This window comes from Atheta coriaria, unplaced genomic scaffold (assembly GCF_025399875.1).
Source record: "Atheta coriaria isolate IRGN ID8LTWV9N9 unplaced genomic scaffold, Caltech_Dcor_3.1 hic_scaffold_5_pilon, whole genome shotgun sequence".
In the NCBI taxonomy this organism is placed as follows: Eukaryota; Metazoa; Arthropoda; class Insecta; order Coleoptera; family Staphylinidae; genus Dalotia; species Dalotia coriaria.
This window is the reverse complement of record NW_027045447.1, coordinates 7,672,898-7,687,831: the sequence shown is the minus strand read 5'-3', so window position 1 is coordinate 7,687,831 and position 14,934 is coordinate 7,672,898. Positions and strand designations below refer to the sequence as shown.

At 43.5% G+C, this 14,934-nt stretch overlaps 3 protein-coding genes across 3 annotated transcripts in view; 2 read left to right on the top strand and 1 right to left on the bottom strand.

Annotated features, from left to right (window-relative positions):
• The window catches only part of LOC135793002 (brain tumor protein-like), a 47,564-nt gene extending 42,128 nt beyond the window's left edge, over positions 1–5,436 (top strand). The window contains 2 exon segments of the mRNA XM_065303840.1: positions 754–2,684; positions 2,687–5,436. Of these exon segments, the coding sequence (XP_065159912.1) occupies positions 773–2,684; positions 2,687–3,321 (2,547 nt within the window). The 5' untranslated portion in view covers positions 754–772 and the 3' untranslated portion in view covers positions 3,322–5,436.
• A 5,032-nt stretch (positions 5,437–10,468) lies between these two features.
• LOC135793003 (cathepsin O-like) lies at positions 10,469–11,813 on the bottom strand. The gene is made up of 2 exons (XM_065303841.1): positions 11,613–11,813; positions 10,469–11,552 (listed from the first exon to the last, which is right to left on the bottom strand). Exons 1-2 carry the CDS (start codon positions 11,793–11,795, stop codon positions 10,653–10,655), a joined length of 1,083 nt encoding a protein of 360 aa, XP_065159913.1. The 5' UTR covers positions 11,796–11,813; the 3' UTR covers positions 10,469–10,652.
• Positions 11,814–11,975: 162 nt separating this feature from the next.
• On the top strand, positions 11,976–14,503 carry LOC135793004 (small ribosomal subunit protein uS3A-like). The gene is made up of 3 exons (XM_065303842.1): positions 11,976–12,073; positions 12,379–12,745; positions 14,132–14,503. Exons 1-3 carry the CDS (start codon positions 12,041–12,043, stop codon positions 14,458–14,460), a joined length of 729 nt encoding a protein of 242 aa, XP_065159914.1. The 5' UTR covers positions 11,976–12,040; the 3' UTR covers positions 14,461–14,503.
• Positions 14,504–14,934: the final 431 nt, after the last annotated feature.

The window sequence follows — 14,934 nt, the reverse complement described above, 5'->3', positions numbered from 1 at the left end:
GGCACGGCTTTCTTGCTTCCATGTCTCATCTATCAATTTGATGATTAATTTGTAGACGAGCTCATGATTATATCGTTAAAATGCGCGGGCACTTGGCGAAACCAGTACGACCAGTTGTCGGGTGGCGTCGTGCATGCGCCGCAGGATAACACCCCGACGAGTCCCCCCCGATGCCCGGTGATGGGGGAACGCAATTCGTTAAATGTGCGCGCGAGAGGTCAACGCACCCCTGCGCGATATGAGCTGCACACACATACACACCACCATACATAAACATCCCGCGCACGTTTCGTTTGCTTTGTAATCAGCAATTTGTTTACTTTCGAGTTTGTTTTTGGTTGCGCTAGCTTTCTTTCTCTGCTATGCTCTTTTCCCGGGCGTATTTTTGGCAACAGGTTGGCTTTACCATTCCGAGTTTCTTGTACTCTTCACTCGTAGGACCTTGTTGCAGCCGACGGCGGCGGCAGCAGCAGCCGTAAATCCAGCGGGGTGTTGCATACCACTAGCAACCCTCACGCGTTGTCATGACTACGTGGGCACCCTCGCTGCACATCGATCCGCCCGCGTCTCCCCGCGCCTTCACCATCCGTGCCAGACGGAACAAACGCTGGTCGGTGACATCGACGTTTCTGTTTAGCACTTCTCGATGCACCCGACGACCTCTAACGATTAGACCAGTGGTTCCAAATGGGGACCATTTGCGGTTGTGTTTTGGTGTCGTTTTTCAATGGGTTTTTTTGTTTTCTTTTGCAGGGATGACGGTTAATTGAAGATGGCATCACCGACCCCGTCAATTGAATCACTACCACGTGCAAATTCAATCGGATCCTTCGGCGATCACGCCGACTACCTATCGCTATCTTCACTTGCCGATTCGCCGCTGACCGTGAGCGGATCGTCGCCACCCGTAAGCGATTCGGCCGAACGCGACCACGACTTGATTGCCGGCGGGCACGGAGGCGCCGCGTGTTGCCAGAACTGCCGCGAACCGGGGGCCGACGCCGCCCACCACCTACCTTGCTATCACGTTATCTGCGCCAGCTGCTACGAGAAGAACAAGTACACCTGCCCCCGTTGTCAAATTGACTCCATCGAGGGTATCCTCAGTAATATTCTCCTCGGCACTGCTGCTGATACACCGTTGCCGCTCTCCAACGCAGAGCATATCATCTCGCCGGCAGTGCGTTGCACCGGCTGCAAAAAGAAGAAGCTAGACGCGATCGCGCGCTGTTTTGACTGCGCCAACTATTTGTGCTCTAACTGCGTGATGGCGCATCAATTTATGCACTGTTTTGAGGGCCACCGGGTGCTCAACCTGGATATTAAGGACGATACGGGTGCTCCGCCAACGTCGCACAAACCCTCCGCCACCGCGATGGGTCAAAACGGCGAAAAGACAATGTCTTGCCCTAAGCACAAGAGTGAGGTGCTCAAGTACTATTGCCGTACATGCGCTGTTCCAATTTGCAAAGACTGCATTTCGATGGAGCACCCCGCGGGACTACACGACTGGGAGCATATTAATGATGCGGCGCCCAAGCAGATCGAGGCTATCACACATGCTATCCAAGAGGCCAAAACTAAGGCTACCGATATTAAGAATGTGATGAAGAACGTAGAACACGCTACCAGCCGCCTGCAAGTGCAATACCACAAGGCGCAGAACGAAATCAACGACACCTTCCAGTTCTACCGTTCCATGCTGGACGAGCGTAAGCAAGAACTCCTGAAGGAATTGGAGTCTGTTTTCTCTGCGAAGCAGATCTCATTAGGGGTGGCTACCCAGAAAGGGCAGGAAACGGTTGATAATATCTACAAGACCTGTGAATTTGTGGATAAATTGAACAAATGTGCCAGCGTGGTGGAGATCATCATGTGCCGCAAGTTGCTCGACAGCAAATTACAGTCATTGTTGAGTTTCAATGTTGACCAGAGCGTGCAACAGGCGTGCGATTTGGAATTTGTCTCCAATTACCAGGCTATTCAGGTGGGAGTGCGCAACACTTTTGGCTATGTTCGATCCAATTCAGAACCTGTGGTTGGCCCTAGCAAACAGCCCCCGATTGCTCGCCCAACTGGTGGTAGTGGAAGTGGTAGTGCCGGCGGTGGTTCCAGCTCCAGTGGCTCAAGTGTAAATGGCAGTTCCGGTAGTTTGAATGGTGGTATTGGAGGCGGCATTCACTGCCCCTTCACGATCTCCAGCTCTAGCCAGTCTACCTCGCCCTTTGAGTCTAACATCATCACAAAGCGTTTCAGTTCTGCGCACAGTCTAGGTCTATTCACCACTACCGTGGGTGATATGAACCTCAATGGTATCAACTCCTATGAAAAATGGTCCAATGGTGGCACTGATAGTATCTTCCAGAATGGAGGTGTCCCAGAACCGTACCATCTTACTGGTGGCGGCGGCGGGCAAGTGAATACTGATTTTGATATCACTTCCAAGCTGATGTCTACGACGATCTTCCCGCCCAAGTCGCAGATTAAACGCCAAAAGATGATCTACCATTGCAAGTTCGGAGAGTTTGGGGTCACCGAGGGCCAGTTTACGGAACCCAGCGGAGTCGCTGTCAATGCTCAGAATGACATCATCGTTGCCGACACGAACAACCACCGCATTCAGATCTTCGACAAGGAAGGCCGCTTCAAGTTCCAGTTTGGAGAGTGCGGCAAACGCGACGGGCAACTCTGTACCCCAATCGCGTTGCGGTCGTGCGTACTTCTGGTGACATTATCGTTACGGAGCGTTCTCCGACACACCAGATCCAGATCTACAACCAGTACGGTCAGTTTGTGCGCAAGTTTGGCGCTAATATTCTGCAGCACCCGCGAGGCGTCACCGTTGACAACAAGGGACGCATCGTCGTTGTGGAATGCAAGGTAATGCGAGTGATCATCTTCGATCAGTCGGGCACCGTACTTCAGAAGTTCGGCTGCTCCAAGCATCTCGAATTCCCGAACGGAGTTGTTGTCAATGATAAGCAAGAGATCTTCATCAGCGATAACCGCGCGCACTGCGTCAAGGTGTTCAGCTACGAGGGAATTTTCCTGCGACAGATCGGCGGCGAAGGCATTACTAATTACCCGATTGGGGTGGGCATTAATGCTGCCGGCGAGATCCTCATCGCCGACAACCACAACAACTTCAACCTGACCATCTTCACACAGGATGGGCAGCTGGTATCGGCGCTGGAGAGCAAAGTGAAGCACGCGCAATGCTTTGATGTGGCGCTGATGGACGACGGTAGCGTCGTGCTGGCCAGCAAGGACTACCGCCTGTACATCTATCGCTATGTACAGGTGCCGCCCATCGGTTTGTAACTCGCTCCAGCTAGGCGGCCCCCTTCGCGTTACGTTCGGTCTTGTTGAGCAGCGTGCCCGACGCGCCGGCGGCATCGCACCATTCCGTCACACCTTTTGTTGATGCATTTTTAAGAATCGGAATGGCGCCGCCCGGCGTCATGGCGCGATTTGTACATTTACGTTTCATCTCCCCCCCTGAATGCCCACCCTCCCCAGTTTATAATGATAGTTTTGTAACGTTGATATCTATTTTTAATATTGTACGAGATGAGAAAAGTTTGACGAGAGTTTTTTTATTCGAAGCGCGCGAGTGTGCTTCATGAGCGAGCGGCCAAAAAATCTCTTTGAACGTCGGCGGCACTCGGCGCGAAGAAGTTATAAAACGTGAGGGCCATTTGTTGTATTTGTCGTAAAGTTTTGGCATAAGAAACTATATTTTACTAATGAGTGTACGGTGTTGTGAATGTCTCTCCGTAGCGTATACACGGTATGTAGAATAGCGCGTTGTTGTTTTTGGCGGAACTGATAAAGAGCCGCGTTGTTAGCTACCCCTAGTCACCCCTCGTACGAGCGCAGATGCAGCCCCAGCCCCCCACCCCCAATGAAGATGTGTAGCTCTGTATATCGGTCTAAATGTTTTAAACATAAGAGAAGTTTCGCGATAAAGAACATACACACACACAAACACACTACATTCGCAGAGATGTGCAGAGTGGTGAATTGCGCGCATACGCGAGAACACGCGAACGAAAAAAAAAAGAAAGAAGAAAAGGTATTAGTATGGTAATATTGACTTTTATTTTTTGATGATTTTGTTTTATTTTTTAGTTTTGTTATAATATTGTCTATTATTTAAGTTTGGAGGCGCGCGCAAAAACACGAGAATAACACTCACAAAACGAAATGCCAGAAACCGACGAGCGTGCGGTGCATGTTGCAATATTTTCTATATATCGCCACCGGATGCTAGTATGATTCTTTCTTTCACCTCGTGTCTCTGAATGATTATTCTATTATTATTATTATTATTATTATTAGTTGTAGTAGTTTGTAGTAATATATTGTTTGTTAATGCTGCCAAGTTTAAGATACGGCCGGAGGAGGGCGGAAGGCGCGTTGCATGTGACGTGAGTCCGCTTTCCTTCTTATTTGATTTTGATTGAATTTGACCAACTGTATTTTACTATTAGATAGGATTTCGTTTATGTTCACACACCCACATACACACGCGTACACGCACAGCCACTCAAGGGGGCGGCGGGGCACGAGGGGGGACGATGCCGGGCGCTATGCGGACGCACCTTCCCCTCTCGCCGCTCGGACATTATTTATACACTACACACACACACTCACCACACACGAACACCTCCCCCGAGACGCCCTTTTTTAAAATTTATTTATGTTGTTATATAATCCTATTGAAGAATACGCGGGGGCTAAGCGATCTCATTTTTACTGCTCTGCCCCCACGGCGCTCGCCGCGAGACTCGAAACTATTAATGTGTAAGGCGATGCGATGATTGAATCGAAGGAATTGTAATTATACGTGAAACAAAAGGACTGCGGCGGCGGGCATGCGTCCGCCCTCTCCGTTCTCTCTCTCTCTCTATCTAAATAATTGTATCTTATCTGTTTCTCCATTATCATCGAAAGAAAAAAAAACTTAAGCAAAGCGGTGTCCTTCCGACAAGAGTTAAGTTGTTTTGCCGATTCGCACGCGCACGTGCGACCATCAATGGGGGCGCGTGTGCGTGCGCACTCGTCAGCCCCACATCCCCCTAAAAACCCCCAGAGTACACTCTATTTTTTCTACATTGTTCCTCGAAAGACTGCCTCGGAACGACACCGGCTCTGAGAGAGTGGCGGACCCCCGCCGGCACGATACTATATAGATTGAATTTGAGTTTTTGATTAGAAAAAGGAATTTAACAAATTTAAGCGAAAGCGCAAAAAGAAGTAAAAGAACCCATTTAATCAGTTAGTTTTTATACTTTGTTGTTATTATTATATTAGTTTTTAAATATGATAAAATTGTTCTTAAATTAAATTTGTACATTGTTTTGTTTTTGAATATTTTTGTTGTAAATGCTTTTTTAATTATAATAATACCAGTTCTGCAGTTTTCATTATAAACACGTTTTTTTGACGTTTTTCGAATCTCGAATCAAATTCTAACATTTCGCCGATTACTAACACGAACAAACAAACATCCCACAGTTTTTAGGAAATTCCGGATATAGGTATATAACAACAAGCGTAGATCTACACTTCTGTGTTTTCTTCCTGGTGTGTTTTTAATTTTTTTATTTTTATATTTTTTATTATTTTTTTTTGTTTGTGTTTGATTTTGTTTTGTTTTAGAAAATTGGTCTTCTCTGTATTGTGTGTATACTGTGTAGTTGAATCGTAGCACTCTTTCGGCGGCGGTGGCGGCAACCAGGTGCCAATCCTCGGCGGCGACGGCGGCAGGCGACTCGTTTAGAGAATATACTTTTGTACTTAGCGATGTAAGTGAGAGTGACGATATGATAATCTCCGGCCCCCGCCTTGGGGACGGCAGGCCGGCAGCTTTCAAGTAATTATTCGAACAATCTATCTTGGGCCCAACTAAGCAAGTTATTTATCCTAAAATGGAAGTTTATTACGATATTCTAGTTGTACGTCTACAAACCGTATATAGGCATGTGTGATTTAATGGTATTGATAGTCATTAGCTTCTAAGAGGTATAACAACATTCATTAATTATTAATTATTACGTATTATTAATCTATTAATCTTAAGATGGATATGGACGGTGTTGCCACACATACTTGCTCTTTCTATATCTGTGACATCTAATCTGGTAGTGATGATGTTGACGATGATGCTGATGCGTGACCGATCGTGCGGACCAAACTCATAAATAAAGGAAAACTGCAACAAAAGCAAACTAAAACATTCAAACGCGCCCGCACCCGCAACGCTGACGTGAGGATATGCATTTTTTCGGTAAGACTGATTCGAAACGCAAACATTTCTTGTAAATTTCTGGTAAAGCGCTAGTGATAAAAGGCGATCACGGGCGTCCAGCGCAAACAAAAACACTCCAATTATTATTACTAACTACTCCACTGACCGAGAGAGAGAGGATAATCAAAATTCCGCAACGTGTGCCGCAAAGATCTGCAAACCGTATGACACCTTCACAAGCCGTCCGAACGCAGGCGCAGCAAAAAGCACAATTAACTCTTATTACTGATTACACTTATGAACTTAACTAAGGAAAAGGAAAACACACGCACCACAGCCGCGCGGACGCCCTGAAACACCAACGACGAGCTCGTCTTCAAAACATGTTTTACCTTCATGTCAATTACTCTAGGGAACATTTATCTATCTAAACATACGGATGATGAACAACAGTCAAAGCGCACTGCAAAGCTCACTCAGTTTCACGTTCAAGTTTTCGCCGCTTTAAAATGTCTCATTCCGACGCGATTTCTAGTCATTGAAAACCAAATTGTGAACAAAAAATGAAGTATGTAAACACTCACTCACACACATTCCCGTCGCACAATATGTCTACATATGTCTCTTGTTAAATTTGAATTAAGTGTAAGTGGTTAATATTACTCGCATCGCACGAGACCGACTATAAAACTCATCATCGCGCAAAACGCGCAACATGTGAGAAGCACTAGGAAGAAAGAATCCCGAACGGATTGACACGATGATATTGAGAGTAAAATTTTTATACATTTTGCGCGAAATTGCTCATGTTATGTATGTATATTTACGGATAGAAATATTAATAACGTAGCCATGGTTAGAGACTTGTTGTTGTGCACTACTGTTATCGCGCCACGCCGCAGATTGTCCACATGAACACGCACCACATACACCCACACACACCAAATGCACCCACCTCCCCCTCATCACTCGCCAAAAATGGAAGTCCCAACAAGATACACGAGACATCGCATAGAACGAAACCTCTTCTAACAGACTGTGATTAACGGAAATGCCTTCCCAGACACGCGCATTGAAATCCCTGCTGCAAAATGAAAATTAAATTGTGTGCGAAATGTTGCAAATTGAATCATCATCGATTCTGTTATCGCTCTCTAAAATGTTGTAAAAAACGGTTATTGTTGGCATTTTCCCCCCACTACTACTCATACACGATCATTGTTACACATAATTTATTGTGTGCGATCGGTTACGAAGCGTTGAGCTGCAATAAACGCTTCTTAATCGACCGCCGCCCCCGCCATTAATAAATTTGAAAAAGAAAAATGAAACTGATAAGCGTGGTACTTGTGGCATCTCAGATAGGAGGCATCAGATCATAAACGAACACCAACGAAACTCAAAAGGAAAAAAAAACATCCCGCGTAATATGCATGTACACACACATAAACTGTTAATGTTAAACCCAAGGAAAAACCTAATTACTAAGTAGTACATCTATTGAAGTATATATTATTGTAAATGTATTGTATGTATTCATTGATTGAAATATTGAAACATATATGACTGTACTGATCACACCAAAACAACCAAAAAACGAGCATTCTCTAGACTTTTAAAAAATATAAAAAAACTCAAAAAAAAAATTAAACGACGGAAGAATGGAATAACGTTGCTTGTTTGGCTGGAACTCGCGGACCAAAGCAAGCGCGGCCCGCGCGCCACCCGACCAAAAATTTGGAGCTGCTGTTTTACTTAAACTCTAAATCAAGAAAAAAAATAAGCACACACTTTCACACAACTTTTGCGATTAACTAAGGAAACAAAGTAACTACAATTAAAGAAAAGAAATGAATAAAAAATTTAAGCAACAGGCGCACCAAATGAAAAATATATTTTTACTTATAAAAGTCGCTTTGTACGTTTTTCTTATGCTGTTTTGCACGTGCCCGGCGCCTCCACCGCGAAAAATGTTACGATTTTGGAGGATTGGGAGTTTGGCGGAAGCGGGCGCGTTTTTGGTGGCCGTCGAGGATGTACACGCCATTCAGCATGGGAGTGCCTCCTTCGACGGTCTCGCCCGCTTCCAACACGGCGTTGATTTTTCGCGCTTAAGCTTAAGCACACACCAGATTAATTATACTCGTATACACATTGTACGCGTAATCGTAGTCGCTTTGTCCGTCATTGTTCCTGCCATAGGTCGCGCTGACAAATCTCACGTATATATAATATATACATATATCATATATATTTGATAGCAATAGTGACTAAACTGCGTGTGTGTTGTACTATTATATAATATTATATATACCGTATACATTCCATTCGGGCCTGCTTTGTGTAGCAGGTGGATCATCCTCACACTAAACACACACATATCCTGGCTGGCTAATTGCTTTTCATTCACTGAATTGGATTGTACACTAAGCTATACAAGTAAGCTACAACTATTACTAAGCAAACACACTAGGGTGATTAATTTAAGCAGACAATTGAGACATTCGAATTGAGACGCCCTGATAATGTGCTTCTTCTCGTTTTCATACACTCTAGACCTAGACATATTCGAAAATCGCTTGCTTGCATGCATGCGTGTGATGTGCTTCTATTTAGGAATTATATATAATATCGTAGAGAAACGTGTAACACGATTGTTGACGCTCTTTGTCAGCCTAAAACTATATACCGACATGAAACACACAAAAAGAAACAAGAATAACAACAACAACCACCACCACCACATAAGAAACATGTACTTTTTCTCAACTGTAAGACTGATGTTGTATTGTCTATATTTGCAAAATTGAAAAATATTAATCATGGCAATATATAAATATATTTTTGAGCTATGTTTGTTACATAGATTGTATTTATTATTAGTAGGACGAAGATAAAAAAAAAATACTAAGAAAAACGATCGAACGAAAACACACGAACAATGTCACATGCAAACAAAGGTGGGCCTAGAAGTAAATTTTTCCGAAAAAAAAAAAAAGAATTTAATGAAATGACCAAATGCACCCGAATATCTCGACTCAAGCCACACATTCGTTCAATGTCAAACCGTAACTCGTTCTTCTAAAAGCAGACAAAAAACCAAATTGCGACAGTGGACAATAATGTTGATATAGACTCCACTCGTTGGCTTAATTGAAACGTTCTACCCCACACCCCCAAAAAACGCATATTACAAAAATGTATTTTCAAAAAATGTTAAAATGTTAAAATCAAAAGATGATTGAAAATGTTGAAAACTAATTGTAAAATTGTAAAAAACAGAAAAGCGGACATCTACCGCGCACAAAAAAAAAATAATCAGATTGTGTTAGTTTTACGTTTCTCAGATGTTTGACGCTATTATCTACTATTGTACGACGAGGAGGACGTGTAGGAAGGCGTTTATTTTGATAAATATTTGGCGGCGGCGGTGCATGTGTATATCTCACTTGATTATTATCGGAGCACATTATCTGGCATAAACGTAGGCATGTAAGCATTTCATTCCATGTATACACACTGTTAACGGTCCTGTTACAATATGAGAAATATCTTGATGATTTATATGTTGTAATATTTACTATATACGAGATGATGAACGAGGAGGCAGACAGAGGCGACAGAGGATATTTTTAAAGCGCGTCGAAATTATCGCAAGCTGCGCAGCGGGCGGTGGGTGGCGGCGGCTGCAAATTGCGCCATTACCATCTTGGCTCCAGACTGTTGCGGCCCACCCCCGCAACGCCGATTCGGGTCTTCGCCATTCGATGATTTGATCTGTTCTTGAGTTTATTGACGCATTGATCGCATTGGAAATATTGTCGGAGGTTTCTATTTTTAATAGTGGACAGTTTCTTGTTATTAAAACGATACATATATTGTATAAACTAAGTGTGCCTAGTCAATAGAGTTCAGGTCAATTTTACCAAGTAATTTATTAATATGGAAATATAGAAACGATGTTGTGGAAACGTTTGCGCCCGTCGGCGGCATTTATTATTGCTATTATTACTTATATGTAAGTGACCAAAAGTTGTTTGGATTTGTTATTGCGTTGAGCGACGGCGAGGCGAGGCCGAACGATGTTTGCGACCCTCTTACCACCCCCATCGCAACAACACCGCGACCACCCGCTCCCAACTCCCCGCAATCTCGGAGACCGAGCGCGACCAGCGCGTTTGCGTTTTTGCATTTGGATATTAATTTATACAACTATTATTAACTTAGTGTTTAACGAAAACTGTCTAATTGAGTACAATATTTGATGATTAAGTCATATCAGTTTGTTACAAGCGTGTATTTATTGCAGTGGTGTATCTAATAAAGCATTCTGTTTGCTTGAAATTATTTATTTATTACCCTACTCAAAACCAACTTCCTTGTAGAAACTTGTGGACTTTCAGGTGACTTCAACGGCAGCCACTTCGTTGACAATCCCACAAAGGTTGCCCCCAATGGCGATCTTCAAATACCCCTGATGGCCAAACTCCTCGCCCCATGAATTCCGTACTAAGTAGTGCGGAATTTCCGCTTCCAGATCATAGCCGACGATCTGGACGGCATGATTCATGAGGGCCGGATGCGACCCGCAGTGATGCTGTATCACACCTCCCAAGTAATTCTGCCAGCTGATGGCGTTCACGGCCACCGCCACCGGACCCATGCGGCCTATACCCGCCAACAGATCGTCCTCTTTCCCAATCATATCCATGCAGACGAAATTCGTAACCCTCACGTCCGTTTTGCTTTCAGATGCAGTCGTAGCGTTTCCAACGCTTGTCAATTTTTTGCATTGCTCATCCCTCAAATGCAGTGGATAATCATCGGCCGGACGGATGGCGACGTCGTTATCAACTAGCCACTCGAAGAGGGTGCATATATCGCCGCCCCTGCAGCCGTTGTTGCCGTTGCGTGCGCAATCGATCATCTGCTGCGTGCTCAGCGGTCGCAGCTCTCCGGTGCGCAGCCAGTGCGCTGCTTCAATCGTCTCGATCGCGCTGAACGCCCAGCAAGCGCCGCACTCGTGCTGATTGTTCACCGGGGTGAGCGCCCCTTGAGTGCGCCAATCTATCTTGCGGGGTAGATTAGCGTCGGTAAAGTCGCGGCGAAATCTGTGTAGCTTTTCGTTGCTTCCCGCGTTGTTGGCTTGTCTCAACGCCATTCTTTCGGCGTAATTCTTCTGTAAGCGTAAATCCTCGAACTCACTTTGTAACATGTCCGAGAATGCGGTAACGCCGTACAGTGCGCTGGTTTGATACGTACGGTTTTTATTCATTATCTCAATCATTTCCAGGGATTTCTTTTAAAAACATCGATTGTATGTTGTGTGATAATATAATATAATATAATATATGCTTACCTTGAATGCTAGAAATCTCTGTTGGTATTCCGTCTCATTCACATAACTTTTATTAAACTTATCAATATAAAATTGAAATTCATCTTCCTCCCAAGATTTGGGTCTAAACTTTGATAAAATGCCGAAAAACAGCAAACAACCTACGCAAACGCATGCGACTACGCCAGGACCAGTCGGCATCATGACTAAATCCGAGCAAATCATTATTTACATTTGGTAGAGAGACATTATTTATCATTTATTATCACTTGGAGCACGTAAGTTTATCAATTTTAATGCAATCAACGTATTAAGAAACAAACTGTTTGAAATTGGTTGCATCTAGGGATACTGAAAATGTTTTAGTTACAATTTCTGTTCAAGGTGGCAACACTGGTAACTTTGTACTTGACAGCGCTCGCACCTCTCTTTCTAGTTTGTCCGTCAAAATGGCAACCACGACGATATCCAAGAAACGCAAGGTAAATTGCTAAATAATAATAATTTCCAATGAAAATTTACTATATATTCCGCCTGGATTATTCATCTATTACCAAATTAATTAAACAAAGTGCTTAACTGACATCGTAGCCACGGATGTGCCAGATTTTTTCGGATTGTTTTGAGTTAACCTAGAAGTGACTGTGTGGTTCATATTTACATGGATTCTACTTGTTTCGAAAACGAATTAAACATTAAGAAATCCAGTGCATTAGTGGTTTTCATGTTATTTTATGTTACATATCAGTGAGTATATCTGTGAATTCATTATTATTCTCTGTTGTAGTTTGTGGCGAACGGCGTCTTTAAAGCCGAATTAAACGAGTTCTTGACTCGTGAACTCGCTGAAGATGGTTACTCCGGCGTCGAGGTGCGTGTTACTCCAACTCGCACAGAGATCATTATCATGGCTACACGCACCCAGAACGTTCTCGGTGAGAAGGGTCGTCGCATTCGTGAATTAACCTCTGTTGTACAGAAGAGATTCAACTTCCCTGAGAGCACAGTGGAGCTGTATGCTGAGAAGGTTGCTACCCGCGGTTTGTGCGCTATTGCTCAAGCTGAATCACTCAGATACAAGCTTATTGGCGGGCTTGCCGTTCGTCGGGCATGCTATGGTGTGCTTAGATTCATTATGGAATCTGGAGCTAAAGGTAGGTTTCAATCCAGAACACATTCATATTTTCAAATTAGTAACAAAGTAGAGTCGCCAAAGTAGAGCAAATTCCGTAATTACATTCCTATACTTTTTGAAAATAAAAGTATATTTTGATACAAGTTTTGCCTTAATTTGGATTTTACAATTTTATAGTTTGTTTACAAATTGTATACATTTTATAAATGAATGTTCGTTCATTATTGGTTATCATCGTGGGGGTTATCACCATGACCTCGGGTAATTGAATCGTAATGGAAATGTAAAAATAAAAATGATTTCATGCAGAGCGTAGAATCGTCAGTCTACGCGCACATCTCATCGAATATCGATCAAAACCACGATGAAAATGTGTGCTCATACCATTAGCGTGACGCTATTACTAACGTGTATTGCTCTGATTGTGGTGGAAAGTTGTGATTATCCTACATTTAAGAATACTTCCATTACTACGGTTGGGTACGCGGCGTTGACTTTGTCTCTGGCTGCTTGGAGCCAGACGGCATTCTCGAGAAAGCCTCCTACGTGCAGATCACAAACCAGAGCGTTCCTGTGTTGTACAAAGGCGCGATTCGTAATCTGCCCAACCTTGTCGACGTAGTGCTTGACAGCAATGGCATCATCGAGATAAACATGGAGGCGTTTCAAAATCTACCAAAGTTACGTCTGTTGCGTATCAAGGACAACAAGCTGGAGGTGATTAAAGTTGGCGTGTTCAATCATTTGCCGCTGTCGGAGTTAAATTTGGTGAACAACAGTATTTCTGTCATCGAACCGGGCGCATTTAGTGATATGCCAGCATTGGGCTTATTGAGTTTAGACCATAATAAAATAGCACATTGGAATGCTGAATGGTTTACAAATAGTCCGGAGATTACGGCGCTTAGTTTTAAGAATAATCGTCTTCGCACTATTCCGAGTGGTGCCTTTGTACACGTCAAAGGATTGCACGTGATCAGCGGTCGCAATGTGACTACGAATATTTACTTAGACGAGAATGAGATTGAATCGATTGATAAAGATGCTTTTAAAGGCTTGGAGATGTTGGGTTGGCTGTTTTTAACGAAAAATCGTCTACAGGAGATCGATCCGCAACTTCTAGCGCCGTTAATTTCGGTGGATTGGATTAAACTCGGCTATAACAAGTTGACTTGTGTGCCTGATGAAGTTATACAAAAAGTACCGACAATCGGGAATTATTTAGACGGAAATCCGCTCACGGATGAATGCAAGCTGAAATTGAACAAGAAACTTTAGCATAAACAATATAACATTTCATAAAACTTAATTTTATTATATTTAGACTATTATTTTTATTAGGTTTGTTAACTTGTTGACAAGTTATTGTTATGAGTGTTGACTGTATTTTGCTTTTGTGTTGCAGGATGTGAAGTCGTTGTATCAGGCAAGTTGCGCGGTCAGCGTGCCAAGTCCATGAAGTTCGTCGATGGGTTGATGATCCACTCCGGCGACCCGATCAACGACTACGTCGACACCGCCACGCGCCACGTATTGTTGAGACAAGGTGTGCTCGGCATTAAGGTGAAAATCATGCTGCCGTGGGATCCTAACGGCAAGACCGGCCCCAAGAAACCACTGCCGGATTACGTGTGCGTCGTCGAGCCGAAGGAGGAGATCATGCCGTCGCACCCCAGCAGTGACATCAAGCCCGTCAAGCCTGACGCGCCCCCGGTTGCTATTGGTGTTGCATAAATTATAAGAATTAAACTTTTCAATTAAACATTTTGAAAACAAATTTAGTTATGAGTCAGATTACTTCTGCAATTTGTTGATTGTAGTTGACTTTGTAGACTTCAGTTTTGTGCTTACAAATGGACCACAACCATTGTTTTGATAATTTTGTTATTCCATGTTTTAATATTTTTAAGGCAAGCGTTTGAAAATTTGCTCTTGTTTTTAGTCGGATATATGCATTTATGTATCAAAATGCTATTATTTTATACAGTTTAGAGTTGTAGGTTCCTGTTGAAACATGCACTCTAGCGACATCTGTACTCCAGTGTCTGAAATACTGCGATATCTTTGCGACGTATTCTTAGAGGGCGCTGCGATGGACTTTTAACTAAAGATTGTTGTAAGTGTCGTGTACAATCTTAGTCACGCGTTCGAAAATAGCGAGCACGCATCTCGCATTTTGTGCAGCGTGGTGCGTTCTTTGTACAAATC

Excerpts from the sequence above, each read along its gene's own strand:
- LOC135793003 (XM_065303841.1), bottom strand. The coding sequence starts at position 11,795 with ATGATGCCGACTGGTCCTGGCGTAGTCGCATGCGTTTGCGTAGGTTGT. Across the intron at positions 11,553-11,612 it reads AGAGATTTCTAGCATTCAAG|AAATCCCTGGAAATGATTGA; the intron begins GTAAGCATATAT and ends TGTTTTTAAAAG.
- LOC135793004 (XM_065303842.1), top strand. The coding sequence starts at position 12,041 with ATGGCAACCACGACGATATCCAAGAAACGCAAG. Across the intron at positions 12,074-12,378 it reads CGATATCCAAGAAACGCAAG|TTTGTGGCGAACGGCGTCTT; the intron begins GTAAATTGCTAA and ends TCTCTGTTGTAG. Across the intron at positions 12,746-14,131 it reads TATGGAATCTGGAGCTAAAG|GATGTGAAGTCGTTGTATCA; the intron begins GTAGGTTTCAAT and ends TTTGTGTTGCAG.